This window comes from Alligator sinensis, unplaced genomic scaffold (assembly GCF_000455745.1).
Source record: "Alligator sinensis unplaced genomic scaffold, ASM45574v1 scaffold188_1, whole genome shotgun sequence".
NCBI lineage: Eukaryota > Metazoa > Chordata > Crocodylia > Alligatoridae > Alligator > Alligator sinensis.
Window position 1 is genome coordinate 1690815 of NW_005841903.1, and position 20168 is coordinate 1710982.

The window sequence follows — 20168 nt, forward strand, 5'->3', positions numbered from 1 at the left end:
AGGGAGCGCCGGCCACGGGGCAAGGGAGGGCCTGCTTTTCCTTATGCTCCGCACCACCTCATCCCCTGCCCTCCCCACCCTTAACGGAGGTTCCCGTGCCGGGGCAGCCACATGGTCCCTGACCAGAAGCCCCTGTTGGGGATTCCGGCTGGGGGGGCGGGGCCGGGCAGGCCCTGATGTTGAAGGAGCCCTCTAGGGCTTCCCCTGGGTCCTACTGCCCTTGCTTCCTGTCATCTCTGACAGGAACCAAGGACAGATAAATTTTAACTTTCAAAATTTTTTTAGGGGCCCTGTGGGCCGGATAGAATGGCCTCGCAGGCTGGATTTGGCCCACAGGCTGGATTTTGCCCGCCCCTGTGTTAGCCTGTGTGGAGGGTCATCTTAACCTACCCCCACTGTATCAGCTCCCCAAGCTAATATATGTGAAGACTATAACATGCCTTATCCTCATGAGAGACAAGGATTCTTCCTCTTTTGTGACATTTTAGGATTACGACATTCATAGATTAATATCTAAATTGATAAACATTTGACTGCTTCAGGGGTAGCTGCATGGATTGATTTCAGATCACCATTAAATGACCTAATTGGGCAATCATTCACCATATATTTTGCTGTCTGAAAAATCGCATGACAATCACAACACAGATGCTCTTTGCTCTCCAGAGTAGGTGTTTACTTTTCTATGAAGTGTCCAAACGTGATTCAGGGAGGACTGAATTTTTCTTGGTAGGTCAAATCCTGGATGGGGAATTGTAGGGTTGCTACAAATTCAGGGTCACTGAAGTTGGTATTTGCCCAGGCTACCTTCCATTGTTCTTTGGTGCTCTTGTTATTATCATAGAGCTTCTTGGTGTATTTCCAGAAAGGTCTTCTAGATCTGGTGGTGTAGTGATATAATCCACACAGCTGCATTTAACTAGGAGATGAGGGTTTCAAAAAGCTTTTGGATATGCTGGGTGTGTCTACATGAGATGTTTACTGCAGTTGCCTAATTAGCTCCGCAGTAAAGTCTCAGTACCTATTAGGTCACAGTGAACTAATAAATGTCACCATAGGTTAGTACTTCTAAACACAAGTACTATCTGCAGCAGTGTTATTTACTGCACAGCAATGCACATGTAGATGGGGCTGGCTGGGGCTCGAGAGTGCTTTAGTGAGGGGGTTGCCTGCTGGCTAGCTAAGCCACAGCACGCTGAGCCAGGTCAGAGAAGCTCCAGGCTGACAGGATGACCCTTGGGACCCCTTTCCAGCCAGGGCTGCTCCGACCCAGATCAATGTGCTGTGGTCCTGGACGCACATGTAAAGCAGAGTCCAGGAGAAACAAACTCTGGTGCAAACTACACCGGAGTTTATTCAGTCAATGTAATAGCACAGAAGGGCACTTCATGCCCAAAAGTTTGTCTAACATCCCCCAACTATACAGTTGGACCAGTAAAAGATATGAGCAAAAAATTCTTGCCTCTTGTATTTCCTGGATCATCATAGCTACAGCATCACTCTACATCTACAACATGGAGAATATCAATGTTTGCCCCCACTATAATTTTACCTACTCGCTAACACAATAAGATGACACCTTTGTTCTAGTGCAGATGCTCAAACAGGAATTCCTTCCTTTGATGACATCCAATGAATGCTACTCTCTGCTCCTCTAAACTGTTGTTTCATTTTCCTTCTGATTTCAGACACACCTCTAAAAGGTCTGAAGATCTGTACATGTTGGTCTCTGCACTTGAGAATGTCTAGTCCTGTTAACTCCAGCTGACAGTTACTACTATAGCACAGTACCCTGGTAAATTGGGGTATTCAAACACAGTAGTCCAAATCCTATTCTGCCTATTGTCTACAGCTTTGGATAGGCATAACTCTTAATTGCTTTAAAACAGGGAGTAAACTACTGCTCCTGAGTGCACAGCAGCTACTGTGATATAACAGCTATGTCTGCATGTTCCTGTAGGGATCCAAGTATGCTAAATTGCTTTAAATTTAACCCTGATTAAACAGAGTTGAAGTTGTAATAGTTTTCCTATAATGTAGCCCCAGAGCAGCATGCAGACTAGTGGTGAGCAGCATGCAGACTAGTGGTGTGCAAAGAGAACCCTATTCAATTCGGATTCAGCCCGAATCAGGGACAATGATTCAATTCGTTGATTCAGATCACTGTCCCTGATTTGATTCGGCCAAATCCAAATCTGAAGATTTGATGCTGATTCAGAGAATCAGCAATTTGGACATGGACACAGCTCTAGAAGTTTTTTCTATGTACCTCAAGATACCGGCACAGATTATGAATGCTGTGATGCTGGGGCAGATGGAGCATCCCACAGGGGGGGCCCTGTGCACTCCCCACTGGACCCAGATGTGGACCGGAAGTGCTCCTGGTCTACTTCTGGGTCTCATGCCAAGGGTGCTGGGGAGCCCCCCGCACTTCTGTGGGACATTCCACATGCCCCAGAATTACAGCATTCACAAGCTGCCTGGTACCTTGAGGTATGCCAAAAAAAATTTAAAGCTGTGTCTATGTCCAAATCTCCTAATCTTTCCAAATCTCTCCAAATCAATTCAGAGGGTTCCAATTCGATTTGAAGAGATTAAAGGGTCCTCTGATTCAATTTGGATTTCGAGATTCAGCCACTGTATCGGGCCAAATCTCCTCCAAATCAAATCGGGGACCGAAGCTTCACACAACCCTAATGCAGACATAAAAGCTGCGTCATAACAGCTTGGATCACAATACAATTGTTATCAATGTCCATACCCTGAATGGCATTTAGACATCTAAATATGATTCTATGCCAGAGAGTTTAAGTCCCTCAAAATGCAATGATACATCAACTTTTGTAACAAGCCCTAAGACTAAGTCACAAAAAAGGAGCAAGGAGAAGGAGGACCCACTTATGATCTGCATTAATGGTTCATCAGGGACTGAAGGAAGAGTACATTAAAACACTTGGACACTCAAGTACCTCTCACATGTATAAAAGGGCTAAGTTCAGCCTCAGGCTTTTTGACTGTCTGCATTGATTCAATCTTTGCAGGTTAGTCTACGTGGTGTAGATTGAATCGATAAGAACATGAACAGATATTCACTGTTGATTCCAGAAATGCAGCCACATCCCTGCAGCGGCCCAAGCCAGAGGGCACTAGAGCATGCCTCCATGCTCAGCTGGAACAGACAGCTTGGGCCAAGGCTAGCCTGCCCACCCTGCAAGTGTGGGGGAGGGGTTGTAGGAGAGGTGTAAAGCATCCTGGGATACTGGGGAATTGTGAATTAACTTGAATCTGGAAGCGATCTGGGACAGAGTTTCAATAAACTGACTTAACCTATTATATCAGTTAAGTCTGATACTACATCCATCCAGGTTTATCTTAAACCAGTTTCAGCCATTTTGAAAGTAGTTTATTTTTACTGGACTTTTGCTGTGTTACAGATTTGAACTGGTTTCTCATCATTTATACCTGTTTGTGTGTAATTTTTGCTCCTAGCCAGGGGGAACTGAATCTGACAAGACCCAAACTACAAAGTTATAGGAAAGGAACAGTACTGACAGGAAAGAAATAGTACACATAGAGCTTGGAGAGGGAAGGGAAAGCTGTACACCACCAATCTGGACCAGTTCGTACCTCAAGAAAGCTTGGGAAGTGAGCAAAATATCATTTTTTTCCCCTCTGAAAGCAGTTTGCCTATCTGTAGAACATTTCTTGTTCCAAGGAAATGATCTAGATGCTTCTAGCTAACATCCTCTTATTTCTAAATGTATATCGTCTTACTGACAACTTAATAGAAGGCTCTCTTTGGGACTGGGGTAGGAAGACAGGACTTCTCTGAAGTAAATTTAGCATTTGTAAAAATGACAGCCCTGGAGAATGAATTTTCTTTTTATCTATAGAACTGCTATAGCATGGACAGCCACAGCATCAGTTTCCACATAACACCTCATCAAAGTTTCCCAATCATGTTGCGTCAGTTCAAACCCTGATCTTATGTGATCTTAATGCTAGCATAAATTATTTTCACTTCCATAAGAGCGAGCAAGAGTGAGAAAGAGAGGGAGAGAATGTGTGTATCTCATGAATTCTGGGACTGAAGTATGCACAAAGCCTCATTTGTATACCATGAGTAAGATCCTGGTCCCACTGAAGTCACATAGATTTTTGCCTTTTATGGAAGGATCGAAGATAATAACAAGGATTTGGCAGGTCTTGTGGAGCACAATATTTTTGCAGTTTTTCTAGTGGGTCTTTCCAACTTTTCAGCTGACTGCACTATGCATACCGCTGACTTGTCCAAAGCTTTGTTCTCCTATGATTTCACAAATGTTTTAAAGATTTTGGGTTTAGAGCATTTACTTATTTTGCCTCTCTCTATCAATGTTGAAGGGAGCTATTGATACGTAGCAGGATAGCTAGACTCTTAAAATAACCTAATTTGCACATCTGTTAAATCTACTACAGTAGATTGTTGGAGGTGCTTTGAGATTCTCCTTTAAAACTTTATTGAAGAGTAAATGTTTAACAGTGATTTACCTTTTCTTAATCATAGTGCTGAGCTACAAATATGGCCATTTTTGTTAGAACAACTGGATCAATCAAGATGGGTTGTGAAGAATTTCCATGCAACAAGTTCACTCTAAAAAACTTATACTTTTCACTGAAATCTGGAGTCTCACCATGTAGAAAGGTGGTAAATGTAAATGAACAGAAATACTTTCCTAACTGACAGAATGTGCCAGCATGAGCATCTTTAACTTTCACAAAGCAATTGCAACAAATGGTGAAAAACTCACAAAATAAACAGGAACGTAAAACAGAAATGTAAGAGGATAAAAGTTCAAAATCTGCATGACAATAAAAACGCAGGTCTTGGCTGTTGTGATACTGGTTTATAAATAAAATATTTGTCTGTTTAGTTATAGTCAGAAAATGCCTGCCTCCATAGAATGGCTCTTCTAATGTATCTTATTTAGTGGCTCAGTTATGTCCAAACTAAATTTGTTAAAACTAAAAAAAAAAAAAAAAAAAAAAAAAGGTTTTTGCTATCAATCCTTCAAACTAAGTCCAAGGAACTGAAAATTAAGCAATATTCTTTTGTCTCTTACCTCATCACTGGCAACAAAGATTCTACAATTAGAATTTACCAAACAATTTGGCTACTGATACAGGAGTAGTACATCTTGATCTTTCATGGGTATACGAGCACTTTAGAACCAACAATACTGACAAGAAATGTTTACTAGGGGTGTGCGACGCAGGCCTTATTTGATTCAGATTCAGCCTGAATCAGGGACAGCTATTCAATTCATTGATTTGGATCACTGTCCCTGATTCAATTTGGCTGAATCTGAATCTGAAGACTCCGAATCAGCGATTTGGACACAGACACAGCTTTAAAAGCTTTTTCTATGTACGTTAAGGTATCAATGCGGTTTGTGAATGCTGCAATGCTGCAGCAGATGAAGCATCCCACAGGAATGCGGGGGGAGGGGAGGGTGGGCCCTCCACATGTTTGGCGGTGAGCCCAGAAGTTGACTGGAAGTACTTCCGGTCCACTCTTCCAAGTCCGCGGGGGAGTGTGCAGGCCTCCCCCTCCCCAGCTCAGCAATTGACCATGGGGGACCCCGGGTGCCCCCCCAGACACAGAAGGCACAAGTCACCAAGTCGGGTGGGCGGGTGCGGGGGGCCCAGCACACTCCCCAGTGGACCCTGAAGTGAACCAGAAGTGCTTCTGGTTCACTTCCAGGTCTGCTGCCAAGTGCACTGGGCAGCTCCCCCCACTTCTGTGGGATGCTCCATGAGCCCCAGCATCGCAGCATTCACGAGCCACCTGCTACCTAGAGGTATGTAGAAAAAACATTTAAAGCTGTGTGTATGTCTGAATCTTCGAATCTTTCTGAACCTCTCCAAATGAATTCGGAGGATTCCAATTTGATTCGGAGAGATTAAAGGGTCCTCTGATTCAATTCAGATTCAGAGGTTTGGCCACTGAATTGGGCTGAATCTCTGCCAAATTAATCAGGGACCGAAGCTTTGCACAGCTCTAATGTTTACTAAAATAGCCAGTATAGCTTGAGGATACATAAGGAGCAAGTCTGTTGGGTAATTAATTCAGTAACTAATTTAACAGTCACTTTTCTAAATATAATTCCATTTGGAAAAATTCATAGAAGACACTTTAACTAGCATGTAGTTTGTAGGTAAGAAAATATTATTAATAAGAACAAGGGGTTTTTTTAGGGAAACAATTGAGCTTATTAATGACTTGGTACTCAAACACAGAAGCAACAACTAGGCAATATATTTGATAAAACTTGTCACCTAAAAACACTGCATCCCACCATATTTTGGGGCTTTTACACAAAACCAAGAAGAGATGTATTCACTTCAGGCCAAGTGATCTACAAATTATGTTATGGAAATAAGTTTGCAGCAGCTATCAATTGCTTTTCCAGAACAGGACATTGTTTACCTTGCATCTCAAAATGGTGCTCACTACCATGCAAATTAACAACATCTCTAGAAGTGTGTCCCTGTATCAGTATTAAAGTGATACTTATCAAAATTAGTTCAAACTGTTGCATAAGTATATAAATAATAAGTCTGAAGGAGGAGGAGCACCCCTCCAATGCTATTACAGATTTTTTTGTTAACAAAAACCCTAGTCAGGATTATAGATAATCATTCTTCAGGAGCAGAAAAGTTTTGAAAGCACCCTATCCAAATGCAACAGGTGTGAGAAAGAAAATGTTATTCAGAACTACATGTGCAAGAAAACTGACATAGTAAGTCAATCATGGAAGGAGCTATAAATAATGAGAATGTAGAGTATTTTGAAGGAAACAAAAAGAGAAAATCTTGAAGGAGAGAAAGCTTGTAAGTGTCAAAAATAACTGCCATCATTTCTTAGAGAAAACTGCATGAGGGAGCAGAATCATTCTGGATAAACAGACCATAAAGCAATGGTAATATTTGGAAGTTACTATAAAGCCCTCTGGTCAGAAGAATCTGCCTGATTAAGACCGAATCTCCCTGTATAACTCAGCCTTCTGATCTTCCAGTCTCACCACTGACTGTGGTAGCATCTGCTATGTGAATATAATAACAAAGTCTGTGTGTCTACTTATGTGACTTTTCACAAATATATTAATATATGTCCCTAGTTATGCATTTATTTGAGCAAGTTAAACAGCAGAAGCAATTTTCAAAAGTCACTGTTGATGGACAAAAATAAGTAAAAAATACTGGAGAAACACAGGTGTGCACAAGGTAAGGTATGGCAGTAGCACATGTGAAACGAAGCATTTAGCACTTGAATTAAAGAATACATAAAAGTAGGAACAGTTAATGACAGAGACAGTAGGACCTTTATGGGTTTGCCAGGAAAATGCATGAGAGAAGGCAGATATAGGCACAGACATTACATTTGCCTGGAAGGGATAAATAACTGGAAGCCATCAATACTATACCAGATTAAGAAATGAAAACATCTGACAACCTTCCCTCCAGAAGCACCCTGAAAAGATCTACTTCAGACGAAGATGATATAGGAACCTTCAAAAGGTATGTTCTTAAAGTATTTGAAAACAGAGTTGTATGGTCTCATCTTAATGCATGAATACATGGACATCAAAATTACAGAAGCCATTGAGAAGACTAATCAACCAAGGAGAATTAGCTAGCACTGGAGATAATCAGCATGAATTCACAAAAGAGGGATCTGCCTCACAAAGTGGATAGAATATTTTGAGAACCAATAATGATTTAATGGAGATACTTGGAGGAAAGAAAATGATTGTCAATTTATTAGACATCTAGCAGAAGTAATAATCCTGTACCAAGAAAAAAGGAAATCTGTAAAGTCAATGGTATGACATAAGATGTGAGGCCCCCTGAGTAAGGAGCCTCCTTGTCTAAAAAGACAAGTAAGTTACCCACAAGTCTAACAGTGATTTGAAATCAAAGAGTAAGGTGTGGCAAAAATAACTCTAGTGCTCAACCAGATAACTGTAAGAATTCTTGTCCTGATAGGAGGTAACATTTTCCCCTGTTACAAAAGTCAGTGGCATGGCAGCCAGTACTAACCAGGAAGGCAATCCATGTCTTATCTAGAAAAGAACAATTATCTCATCTACTCACCTTCCTAGCTAATGTGCATTATATTGACATTTGTTGACTGAAAAGGCAAATAAAAATAAAGCATCATAAATAATTGTCATTATGCAAGGCACATGGATGCAAAACAATGGCTTTTTCCTCAAACAGAGAAAACAATAGCACCATTTTAACAGTCAATTATTACTATGGTGCCATGCTGTAGTACAATGGTAGCAAAATGAGACTGTTTTTCCAGACTGCTGGAATAGTGGCTCCTTGTTGTAATACTGGTGGTATTTCTAGCTATTCCTGGTATAAAATTCTAAACCTAATGACAATGATACCCAAAACATCAGAAAGTCATCAATAGATATAGCTATGATTCTCAAATGAACTGGAAAGGGATAAACAAATTGGCATATGATGCTGAAAAGCAACGAGAGGGACATAACTGTTGACACAAATGGAGGAAGTGTGGTATGTGAGTTCCCTTTTTGATTTTTTATCATCCTGAGGTTACAGAACATTAGAGACCTTGCAGCACAGAATGGGAAAAATGAAGAAGCTCCCAAAGTTCGGTATCCCAGTTCAGGCCAGCACGTCCAGTGGAATGGTAGAATATGAAGAACCAAGACAAAGCCTTTCCTCATCAAGGGGAGCAAGATGGTTAATAATTCTATTTGTTTAACTTTTGACACTCAAAGAACCAATCAAACAGAAAAAGGATTTTCCTACCAGCTGATTTGGGAGTGAATTTATCCCTGTTGGCTGCACACACTGCCAGTAGCCTGTAGCCAAGATCCAAGTCAAATCCTTGCTGTGCTGGCCACTGAAGCTGCCGCCAGCTTCTGCAGGCGGTCGCTGCTCGCCTTCTCCTCCCCGTCCCCCTCACCGTCGACAACAACGCCAGCATCTCACCACTTGCCCCCCATCATTGCCAACATTGCTGCTGGCATCTGCGGGCGGTCCCTGCTCATCACCACTGACACCGCCACCGGTGTCTGCAGGCGGTCCCTGCTTGTGCCACCAACACCACCACCAGTGTCTGCAGGCAGTCTCTGCTTGCCGCTGCTGACACCCCCACTGGCGTCTGCAAGAGGTCCCTGCTTGCTGCTCATCACCCCTCCACTGCTGACACTGCTGCTGGCGTCTGCAGGCGGTCCCTGCTTGCCACCGTCGACAAATGGTGCCCTCCCAGTCTCAAGAGGCATCAATCATTCATGTTTGCAAATGTACATTAACTGGCTTATCAGCACAACTGCTAAACAACTGTGCCTACTACTGGCACACTCATAGGGAATAGGGTTTGTTCTTGAAGGGGTTTAAAACCACACACAGAAATCTGCACTTTTAGTCTGTTATGCTGGTTTGCTTACTTAATGGTTTTTCAGAAAAGGCCTGTGTCCCCCACCTTGAAAGATAGGGAAGCAAAGCTTCTTTTTTAAAAACTATTAAAGGAACTTCTATGTAAAATAAGCATGACAGGTTTTATTACATTTGAGTCTTCCTCCACTGCACAGACACTAACTATACCATGGCACTATCCTTAATAGTATTTTCCTGGTGTCCCTAAATAAAATATTCTGCCATGTCACTTGTATGCAACATACTATGACCTGCTAAACTGCTATTTTCCTTGCCAAGGATGGTTGCATTTCTGGAAAGTACTTTGAGATATTTGTAAGATAGAAGGACTCTATAAAAATAGGTTACATAAACATCAGATATTATCCAAACATATCTCAAATATTCACAGGAGACCTTTTGACCTTTTCTAGGGATAGAGAGCCATGCCAGTAGGAATTTAACTCCTAGTAAAGCTATTCAGGTTGGACAGTGTAAAAGCTAGGGATGTGAGGAGAAGCAGCCTACTGGCCCTCCATGTTGGGAGATTAATTGATAGGCCCATATTTTGTGCTCACAAAGAAGTTAAAATAGAGAATCAGCAAGGGAACCATTCTGTAAAGTAGCATGACAGACAGGGACAGCAGGGTTTTCATAGTGCCCTGGAGTGACATCTGATGATGTAGAAAGACTTCGGATTCAGATTTTGATATGAAGAATTTGAGTACTGCCTATACAAACGAGGTATTTTTATATGATTGTTATTATTTTGTATTGATACAATGCCCAAAGACCCCAGGCAGAAATGGAGTCCACTTTCCTAGGTGCTGAGAGAGTCTGCTGTAAATAGTTTATGAGAAATAAAAATTCTCTTTCCAGTCTTTTCTCAGTCTGAAAGCCCCTTGCTAAATTAAAGACAGTACACATTAGTGTGCAATTATCTGTGTCCAGCACTGGCTCTCAAAAAAAAGCAATGGTATAGAACAGAGTTAGAAACTAAGATACACAATAACCTATAAATGGTAATGAAATGTACCATTGTGTGTTACCTAGTCAGCACTATCACATGAATCTTATTATTCAAAACTGCTTTCCATTATCTACTTTTTCTAATTAACAACAGAGAATCAGATTTCTTTAAGAGAGAACTGCTATAGAAAACATGGTGGTTTATGAAAAGATTATAGTTGCTGTTGTTTCAGTTAATTTGGAAACTAAGATTTCCAAATCCCTTCTTTCCAGTCCCCAAACTGACAATCAGAGATCTTCATAGAAAATAATATTTTATACGGGGTAATAAGCACAGGTGATATCACTGCACCAGCCCAATTATAACCTCCTTAACTGTACAATTAAAATTTATAAAGTGCTTTTTCAATAGGAAGAGTAAAACATTTAAGAGAAAATGCCTTATTATTTCTGATAAATCATGAAATATTGCCACCTCAGTTAATAACCTTCAAGACCCGGTATGTAATAGTACAGTTCTTAATATATTGTCTAAGTTAAGGGTCTTGGGTCCTATCTTACAAAAAAAATATACACTGGATGACCTGCCTGCATAAAATTAAGTGCTTGCAAAAATCTTTACATATATTAGCCTAACAACCAGATATTTCATGATATGGGAGCAGTGGGAAGACTAAGCCCCTTCATGGGGGAAGCACAACGCTATTCTGTCAGAGGGCACTGATATTTGGGGATCCAAATATCTGTACTGAGTTCTGCTTTGAATATTACCAGAACCCAGGTACAAGTCTGTTCACCCATCCATATCACATCAGGGTCATATCAAGAGAGAGAACTGAAGAAAGAAAACAAAAAGCTCTTTCTTAATCTTGCTAAAGGCTCCTGAGAGTGATGTCCTGCAAGTGTGCAAACATAATTTAAACACATTTAGACCTCATGTACTTTTACATTATACTAGAGCTCACTTTAGCCCACTGCTCTCTTCACTTTGATAAGCACTGGAAGTGCTCCCCCCCTCACCCCCGCCTTTGGCTTTGTCAGATTATCTGCAAGATTGGTTTTTTGAAACTGGATAGGAATGAAAGCAGATACATCTACTCATCAATAAAAACTACTACAAAATGCATGGTATACTTGTACAGTCAGTTCCTTTTAAAGCATGAAGTTATGGACACTGAGGTGCTGCTGGCCAGAGGCCAGGTAAACACTCTGAACCAGCATCATGCTAATTATGAAACAAGTTCTCTATGATAATTCAGGAAATATAGACAAGCATGGAACCCTGATATACGAAAAACCGTCTATGATTATTATGTTTTTATTAGGAAGAGCAGAAAGTCAGGGACAGATTAAATCTTAAAACCACCCAGGGTACAATCTGTTATGCTCTCATTATTTGCAGTGAGTTTTATATATTTAATTTTCTAACAATTACAGGAAATATCATTTTACAATTTAGCATATTCTGAAAATAGCAGCAGAGTCCAGCAATTCTAGGTCTCTAGTTCACCTCTGACAATTCTTATTTCTCTGCAGACCTGGGTAAATCACATAAACCTACATGGGCACAAACTAAAAAATGGGTACACAGGCAAATACATAAGTAAGAGGAATCTAAAGAACAGAATAAGCCAGGAAATATTTTTCTTCTCCATAAGAAATATAAGGAAAGCAAACAGAAAAACCATTTTATTTGTAAGACATGCTGCATTTTTCTCAGGTTCTTTTTAATGAAAACACAATTGGAACACTTTTCCCTACAAAAATCTAAGTAATGGAAAACTAGTCATTCCTTTTTTTGTCTACGTGGCCATTGAAACATTATTCAACCAAGTGTACTCAGTAGAGCAATCACCCAAGCTGCCTCTGAAAGTAAATCCTGTGCTGGGTTCTGCAAGATTGGCTCCCTTTTGAGTGGGGCTCTGATGTTCTCATGGACTCTTCTAACTTCAATAGGCCATGTTCACACCCCTTTTCAGTGGGCATCTGAGTTAACATGAGTAGAGGCAGCTCATATCTTTCAGTTCTAGGCTCTTTGACAACTGCATTCACTACATGTGGTTCAATTTCTAATGGTTTTCTTTGCAACTCTAACAGCTAGGCAGAATTTTTATTTTTAAAATGAAAGCTGAATAGAGTAAGACACACCTCTTTCAAAGACTATTTCAGACCGCCTAAAAATTCAGACTGCTACATTGTTTTCACTCCATGTTTTGAAAGGTTCCTTTGTAACCAGAAGAGCTGGAAACTTCTTTTATTTTTCAAATGGACAGTAAGATTTTGGGGAACAAGATGCAAACCTTAAAAAGAAGTAGGAACACAGGCAAGAATAGGGAACAAAAAGATTAAGTCATATTTAAATAAATTAGGTGTGTCCAAGCTAGTAGGGCCCAATGAAATTTATCTTAGCGTACTTAGAAAGTAGCTGATGTAATCCCTAAACCATCGGATATTATCTTTAAAAAAAAATCACAAAAGATGAGTGAGGCCCCAAGAGAGCCAAAGGGGGGAAAGGAAGATCTGGGGAATTACAAGCGAGTCAGTCTAACTTCTATACCCAGAAAGATACTGGAACATTTTATTAAACAATCAATTTGTGAGCTGCTATAGGATAATAAGGTGATAAGAAACAGCCAACATGGATCTGTCAAGAACTAATCATGTCAGACCAATCTAATTTTCTTCCTTGACAGGGTAACTGGTCTAGTGGATAGGAGGGAAGCAGAGAATATGATAGAACTTGACTCTAGCAAGCCTTCTGACACTGTTCCATTTGACATTCTCATAATGACAAGAGAAATATAGCTTAGACAAAATTAGCAGGAAGTAGGTTACAACTGGTTGTAAAACTGCACAAATATGGAGATTAATTGGCTGGGAAGGAATACTGCAAAAAAAAAAAATTAAAAATCTAAGGGTTATTGTGGACCACAAACTGAATATGAATCATCAATACAATGCTGCAGCAAAAAAAGCAAATCTTTTATGGGATTATATAGATAGATGTATCATTTGTGAGATCAGAAAGGCAATTATTCTGTTTTGCTCAGCATCATGGAGCCATAGCCAGAGTGCTGCATCCGTTTTTGGACACTAGACTTTAAGAAAGATGTAGGCAAAATGGAGATGCCATCAGAGGACAGCAACAAGAATAGTAAGTTTAGAAAACATCACCTACTAGGAAAAGCTGAAGGAACTGTGTTTGTTTAGTCTGGGAAAGAGAAGACTGAGGGAAGATGATAAAAGTGCTAAACTGGAAAATTCGTTATACACAAGACAGTGATTAAGCGTTCCTATGACCAGTGGGAGTTGAACAAGAATTTACCACCTTGATTTGCAGCAACAGAGATTCAAGCTAGAAATCAGAAAAAAATGTCTAGCCATGACAATAATTAAGCAATAGAACAGGTTACTCAAGAAGACAACTGAAACCTGCACTGGTTTTATGAACAAGGTAGACAAATGTCAATCAAGGAGATCTGACACTTGATGGGTGGCATGACCTAATGACCACTTGAGGTCTCTTCCAGTCCTATATTTCTAGGATTGAGAGTACCAGCCAACAGGATGTGTGAGTGGGACACCAGCCCTGGGTGTCAAATTAAAAGAGATCACCAGACTGGAGAACATCCTGAGAAACCTGGACAGCAGTAGCGGCAAGAGAAAGTAGGTGTCTCCCTACTGCAGCTGTCATTTCTCTTGCCACCCAATCTCCTACTACTCACTGCCACCAGCAAGGACAACTGATGGCAGGGGCTACAGTTGGTTGGTCTGAGACTGCCAATCAGGTTTGGCAAATGCTGGCCCAGGGCTCAAACCTTGTACCTTTGCCAGTTTACTAACTGGTTCAACCCAAAGCAATTTCAGCCTGTTCCTCAGAGCATTTGCCTTGTCTTTTGTCTAAGTTCCAAAATTTATTTTGTGATTGAATGTAACTGTGAAATAGATCTGTGTTACCTAACACAATGCTGACCGCAACTCTGCTCAGTTTGGATCAGCATGAATTGAGACTCGTGTCATTCCAGTTAACTGAGCACAGTTCAGTCATGATCCACAAATGCCAGGTGCAATTTATACTGACTGCTAATTCATGTTCAGCATTGTGTCAGCTTACTAAATTGCTCACCATCATGTTCAAACCCAATACAATTTTATAACCTTGAAAGTGCATTTGTTGCTTGGCCTGGGAATTTAAGTTATAAAAAAGAGATAAATGAAACCCATCTTTTAGAAAGGACATAATTATTCCATGGCCAGAAGCTGCATGTGATTTTCCTTCATGGAAGTATAAGCAGGCTACCTGGCCAGGCCAAGGGCTGCATACAATATTTTTCTATTTAATTTTATAGCAGCATTTGGAACAAACAATTTCCTATATGAAGTAAAGATTAATGTATAGCTTTTATTTTAATTTAGATATGCAACAATTTGAAGCAACCTTTCTTAGGGGAAGCATGTACCCTGTTTTCATGCAAGCATCATGCCAACAGACAGACTGAACTGACTACAGGCCTCTGAAACCTTTAACCTACACAATATAGCGTTCATGACTGAAACACCATATTCAGTCACTGTGATTCAGTTCAACAGGGTTCCTGCAGGGCTGGAATCTCATGGGCATCAGTAACAAGCAAAAAATGATTAGGGTTGGATTTAGGAAACTAGTAAAAAGCAAGTAAAGAAATGCTATCAACTTCTACTCCTGGTACTGATTTTAACTGCAGCACTGCTTTTCCTTCCCCCTATTTTGTTTTTTTCCCCCTCCTTTTTTTGTAAGGGTAAGAGCATAACTTGCTGTAGTGAGCACCACTCCCTGCCCTTCTTGTCATCACACCATGAAGTACTGGAACAATGTACCTCTTAACCTAACAGGCCTGTTAATCAAGAGAGCTTTATGACTGCTTATTACAAAACTCCCTTCCCATTATGTTGCACTTTCAATGAATCTCTTAACTGACAGCAGTCAAGAGCACTCCCCCTGCTGGCATCAGAATGAATTTTTTCAATTCAATTTGCAGGCTGCTCAAAAACTAAAAATGCCAACTGATTGCTAGTTCAGACTTCTCTGTGTTCAGCCACTTGTGTGCACTTGAAATTATCTGAATACAGTTTGAAGACTACAGCAGAAATTTTGTAATTAGAATTCTGCAATATAGATGGTAATTTTTCCCCCTCCATAGTAGCAGACAAAGATCAGATAAACAAGAAGGAAATTGAGGATTTTTGCAATGCGAATAGAGATTTGTTTCGGAAAGAAAATGAAGGGAAGGAGTGATACCTTTGTGATCTAAGCCCTGGTTTGACTAGGTTCACAGATTCAAATCACAGAACAGTGTCCTCAACAATTTAGACAGTAAAAGCAAGTAAATGAGATACCATTTACTAGTCTTTTGCATTGGACTTTAAGGACAGAGGCCCTATCTGCTATGTAAGAACACAAAAGAACCCAGACATCCCTTATCCTTAAAGCAGGGGTTAGTTGAAATTTCCTTCCTTCCCACCAGGTGGATAAAGACCTCGTTTTCAAACATCAAAAACTGGGATCTTTACAGCAATAATTTTTAGTACTGTGAAATATTTGTTCTGCATCCAGACTGCTCTCTTTAATCTGCTCCACCTAGGGTAGTGGAGCTGGGCAAAGCAAAGTGGAACACTGCCTTCTTTTCCCCCTCAATTCTATCCTCCTCATGATTCTGGCAAACAAATAGATTAGTTAGGGAAGGGAGGGACATCTAATTACCCAGCTCCACCCTCTGAATTTCCTCCCAAGCACTGAAGGCAAGAATTTCACTGATTATTAAACTGGATAATCAACTCACTGCAATAATCTGACAAGTTATGACAAACTTTGACTGTGAATGGGGATCTGGATGAAATGCAGGTCACTGTACAAGGAGAACAAGAGATGCACAAGAGATAAATGGGGACATATGTCAAACAATGTGTCAAACAGTAAAATCCCAAGTGTTTTTAATAACTAAATGTAAATAAGAAATAAAATTATTTTAGGGATATCTGGATATCATTTTGAAAAGCCAATAAAAGTGAGGTCTACAGCATCTTTATGCTCATTGTTATTCAGGGTGTTCAGTGCTGCATACTGATAGTGAAGTTTATACTATGCTCTGGGATACTTTGGGAGAAATGGCACTATATTCATTTGAAATATTGAATCACCTGCATTCAAAACCTTATATAGGTAGACAGAACTGAACCAGGTAGCTCCTCTTCCTACCCCCCACTTCTCCCGTCTTTATACTGGCCTTCCCCCTTGCCCTTGTTCCTCTGGCATGTCCTGCTCTTTAATTTTCTCCTCAATTTACATGCATTAGACTTTGCATAATATATCCTTATACCCTTGAAAGTTGCAGTGATACACAGAAAGAAGCAAGCAAACTGCATGTTCAACTTAGGAGAAATCTGGCACCGACATACACCTAGCACCACAGATAATACTCCATTTTCTCCCACAATATGTATGTGCCACAGTAGCTTCTCTTGTGTAGAATGCCAGATGTGCTTGTTAAAGTTTGGTGTTATCATACAGGTGGCAACAGACTACAGAAGATACAAACTAACCCTATAGATGCTCAAATGTTTCACTGGTAGTTGGAATACTGAAAAAAAGTTCTCAGATTAAAAACCATATATATGAAAGAGAAAACCAAGTCAAACATCATAATTCAAGCTTAAAGTCAGCTTTGAGAATACCATAGTAAAACAGAAGTGTCAGGAGAAGATGGGATTTATACTGCTGAGCCTTCCACCTCACTAACTGTACTGACAAGCAAGTGGCACCAGCTGTCACAAGGGAGTAATACTGTACACTCACTCAGCTAATTTTCACTGGTCTAGCTACTACAGTGAAAACCCCAAATGTAGATGTGGCACAGCAGGACAAAGCAAGACCTGAAACAGTGTACCTAATATGGAATCTGCATGTCAAAGAGTAATCCTAGCAGCTGGCTATAGGGTAGCATTGGATGAATGTGGGAATCTTTGTAGAATTTATTGTAGGATGCAAGAATGGTAGCCATGATGCACAGCCTGAAGAAAGGTCTTGAATGTAGCATGAACACTGTTCACCGTGTAAAACATAAAAAAGCACTTGCTTAGTAAGTAGAAGGAAACAGGACAGAATCAGAATTCCCTCATGTTGAATAGTTGTCATGAAAGCCTTGAGCACAGAGGTATATGCTGTCTTCAAGGCTCTACTGGGCAGCTAAATCTTTTTCCTTTCCTGGATACAGATGTGATGATCTGAGTCTTTCCCATCTGAAATTATTGCAATCTTGATCCTAATCTGATTTTTGAAATGTCACACATTGATTTTCACTTGCATACTTCCCTGTATTAATGAGAATGAGTCCAGCCAGGCATAAAGTCAATTTAGTAGAAGATACCTTATGAACACATTTGCCCAACTTTGTTGTTTCTGCCATCTGAGGCATCCTGTTTTGGAAACTTGACCTCATCCAAATGTACAGTTCTTGTCCCTTTTTAATTAAAAATTTTAATTACATGTTTGATGAGCTAAAATGGATTTCCATATCATGAAACTGACAACAGCTTTCCTGTTTTTTCAAATGATCTGAAAAAATCTCAAGAGCCTTACTTCAAGGATTCTTCAAGGAGAAATGGCACTCAGAAGGAAATCTTCTGTTGTTAAAAAAGACTGGGCCTGCACGACACTACAACTACTGTTAGGAGAACTGAAGCATCAATTTTGGACATTTTAATATAGCCATTTGTCATTTGGGTATTACATATCATTTGAATATGCAGAGTGGCAATATAGACTTCAGGTTATAGAAAAGATCAATGAACTTCTGGAATTTCAGATATAGTACTAACTAGGGATATGAAAGCATTTTATATCTAACTTTTTCTGATACTCCACAAGAGCACAGCAACTAATTAGAGTTGAGACAGACCCACACTGGATAGAAAGACTCCAAGGCTAAGTACAGACAGTCAAAAAGCCTGAGGCTGAATCAATTCAGTCTTCGGTCAATTCGATCTGGTTAGTCTAAACTGTATAGACCGAACTGATAAACAAGTGAACAGACATTCACTTTTGATTCCAGAAATGCGGCCACATGTCTGCAGTGGCCCAGGCCAGAAGCCAGAGAGTGCTACAGCACGTCTCCCTCCTCGGGTGGAGCAAACTGCTTGGGCCAAGGCTAGCCTGCCCACCCTTTGAGGGGGAATTTGCAGGGAGGTGCAAAACATCCTGGGGGACTGTGAGTTAACTTGAATCTGGAGGGGATCTGGGACAGAAGTTCAATAAACCAATTTAACCTAAATCAGTTAAGTCTGATACTACATCCATCCAGATTTATCTTAAGCTGGTTTCAGCCATTTTGAAAGTGGTTTATGTGCACTGAAGTTTTGTTATGTTATAGATTTGAACTGGTTTCTGATCACTTATACCGGCTTATGTGTAATTTCTGTCCCTTGCCTATCTAGACATTGAAAGAAGATGTGTTGTGACTCACAGGGAGGATTTCTTCCCCTAATTCATTTTTAATTATTTTTTAATTTTTGAACATTGTGTTTTGTAGGCAAGGTAGCCTAGGAAGCACTGTCCTTCTAAGGAGATCAAAAACAGGGGTCCTGACTACTTGCAGTCAGAGAACCCACAGCACATTTGATAAGAGAGGCTGCAATTATCCCAGTTCTTTGGGCTCAAGACAAATCTGGTAATTACATTCTGCCTACCTAAATTTCTCTTGAAGTTTGAATCAGATGCAGGGAGTAGACTGTAAAGCAGCTGCAATGTTCCATACCAGAGGGCACTGCTTGAAACTGTGAGCATCTCTCATAAATACCTACCCTGCATGCACGCTGTATGACCTAAATAACCATAAAAATCACTGCAAGTTCTCATATAAAAGGAGATAGAAGAGTGCAAAATATTGGTTTGTTGTTCCCAACTAAAAGCAGCTGAAGGCACATGCATGGATCTTTTCAGTGGTCTCAGTTTAACCCTCTTTTCATTATTGCCAGAACACTGTCTCCCCTGCAGTACATTAGTTGGCAATGCCTCCAAATAATACCACTAATTTAACAGAATGCTTGGCAATGGCAGAATAATGGAATAGGATTAAGGTGGAGGTAGGAATAGGCAAAGAGGGACATGAACATTTTGCCAACCAATTTGGGTTTAAGTTCTACTTGATATCATTACCCAAATTATTTTTTACTGTTGGTCTTTGGAAGGATCATAAGTAGTATATACAGCGTTCTCTGAGTAAGTAATTAAGTTTATAGAGCAAAATGTTTTAACTGTCATAATATAACATCATGTTTATGAAACATCTTTTTACTCCATAGTGCTTTACAAACTTCCCAGGCTATACTCAGAAAATAGTTCACTCAGCAATAAAATACAGGCACTGCTGGACTGGAAGCTGGCAGCTGCTTTAATCACCTTGGCTAGGGACAGACATTCAAAAAACCTGAGCCTGAATTGATTCAATCTTTGCAGGTTAGTCTAACCTGGCACCGGTTTGTAACCACATAGACATCCCTTCTGGACTGAAGTAATTCAGGTACATGCCTGCAGTGGCTCAGGCTAGAAGCCGGGGGAGGGGGCACTCGAGCAGCCCTCCCTTCCCTTCACTTTCACAGAGCTGAGCAGAGCTGAGCTGAGCTGAGTGGAGACATGGCCAAGCCTGGGCAGGATGCTCTGATGTCCCGTTCCCCCCACCCCTCCTCCTCCCCTCAAGCAGCCCAGCAGGGAATATTTATCACCCCTA

The 20168-nt window shown here is 40.4% G+C and overlaps 1 protein-coding gene across 1 annotated transcript in view; it reads right to left on the reverse strand.

Moving 5' to 3' along the window:
- Positions 1–20168, reverse strand: part of ZMIZ1 (zinc finger MIZ-type containing 1) — a 510468-nt gene that overhangs the window by 166904 nt on the left and 323396 nt on the right. The window contains exon 8 of the mRNA XM_025197702.1: positions 8830–8981. Within this exon, the coding sequence (XP_025053487.1) occupies positions 8830–8981 (152 nt within the window). The remainder of the gene's footprint in view (positions 1–8829; positions 8982–20168) is intronic.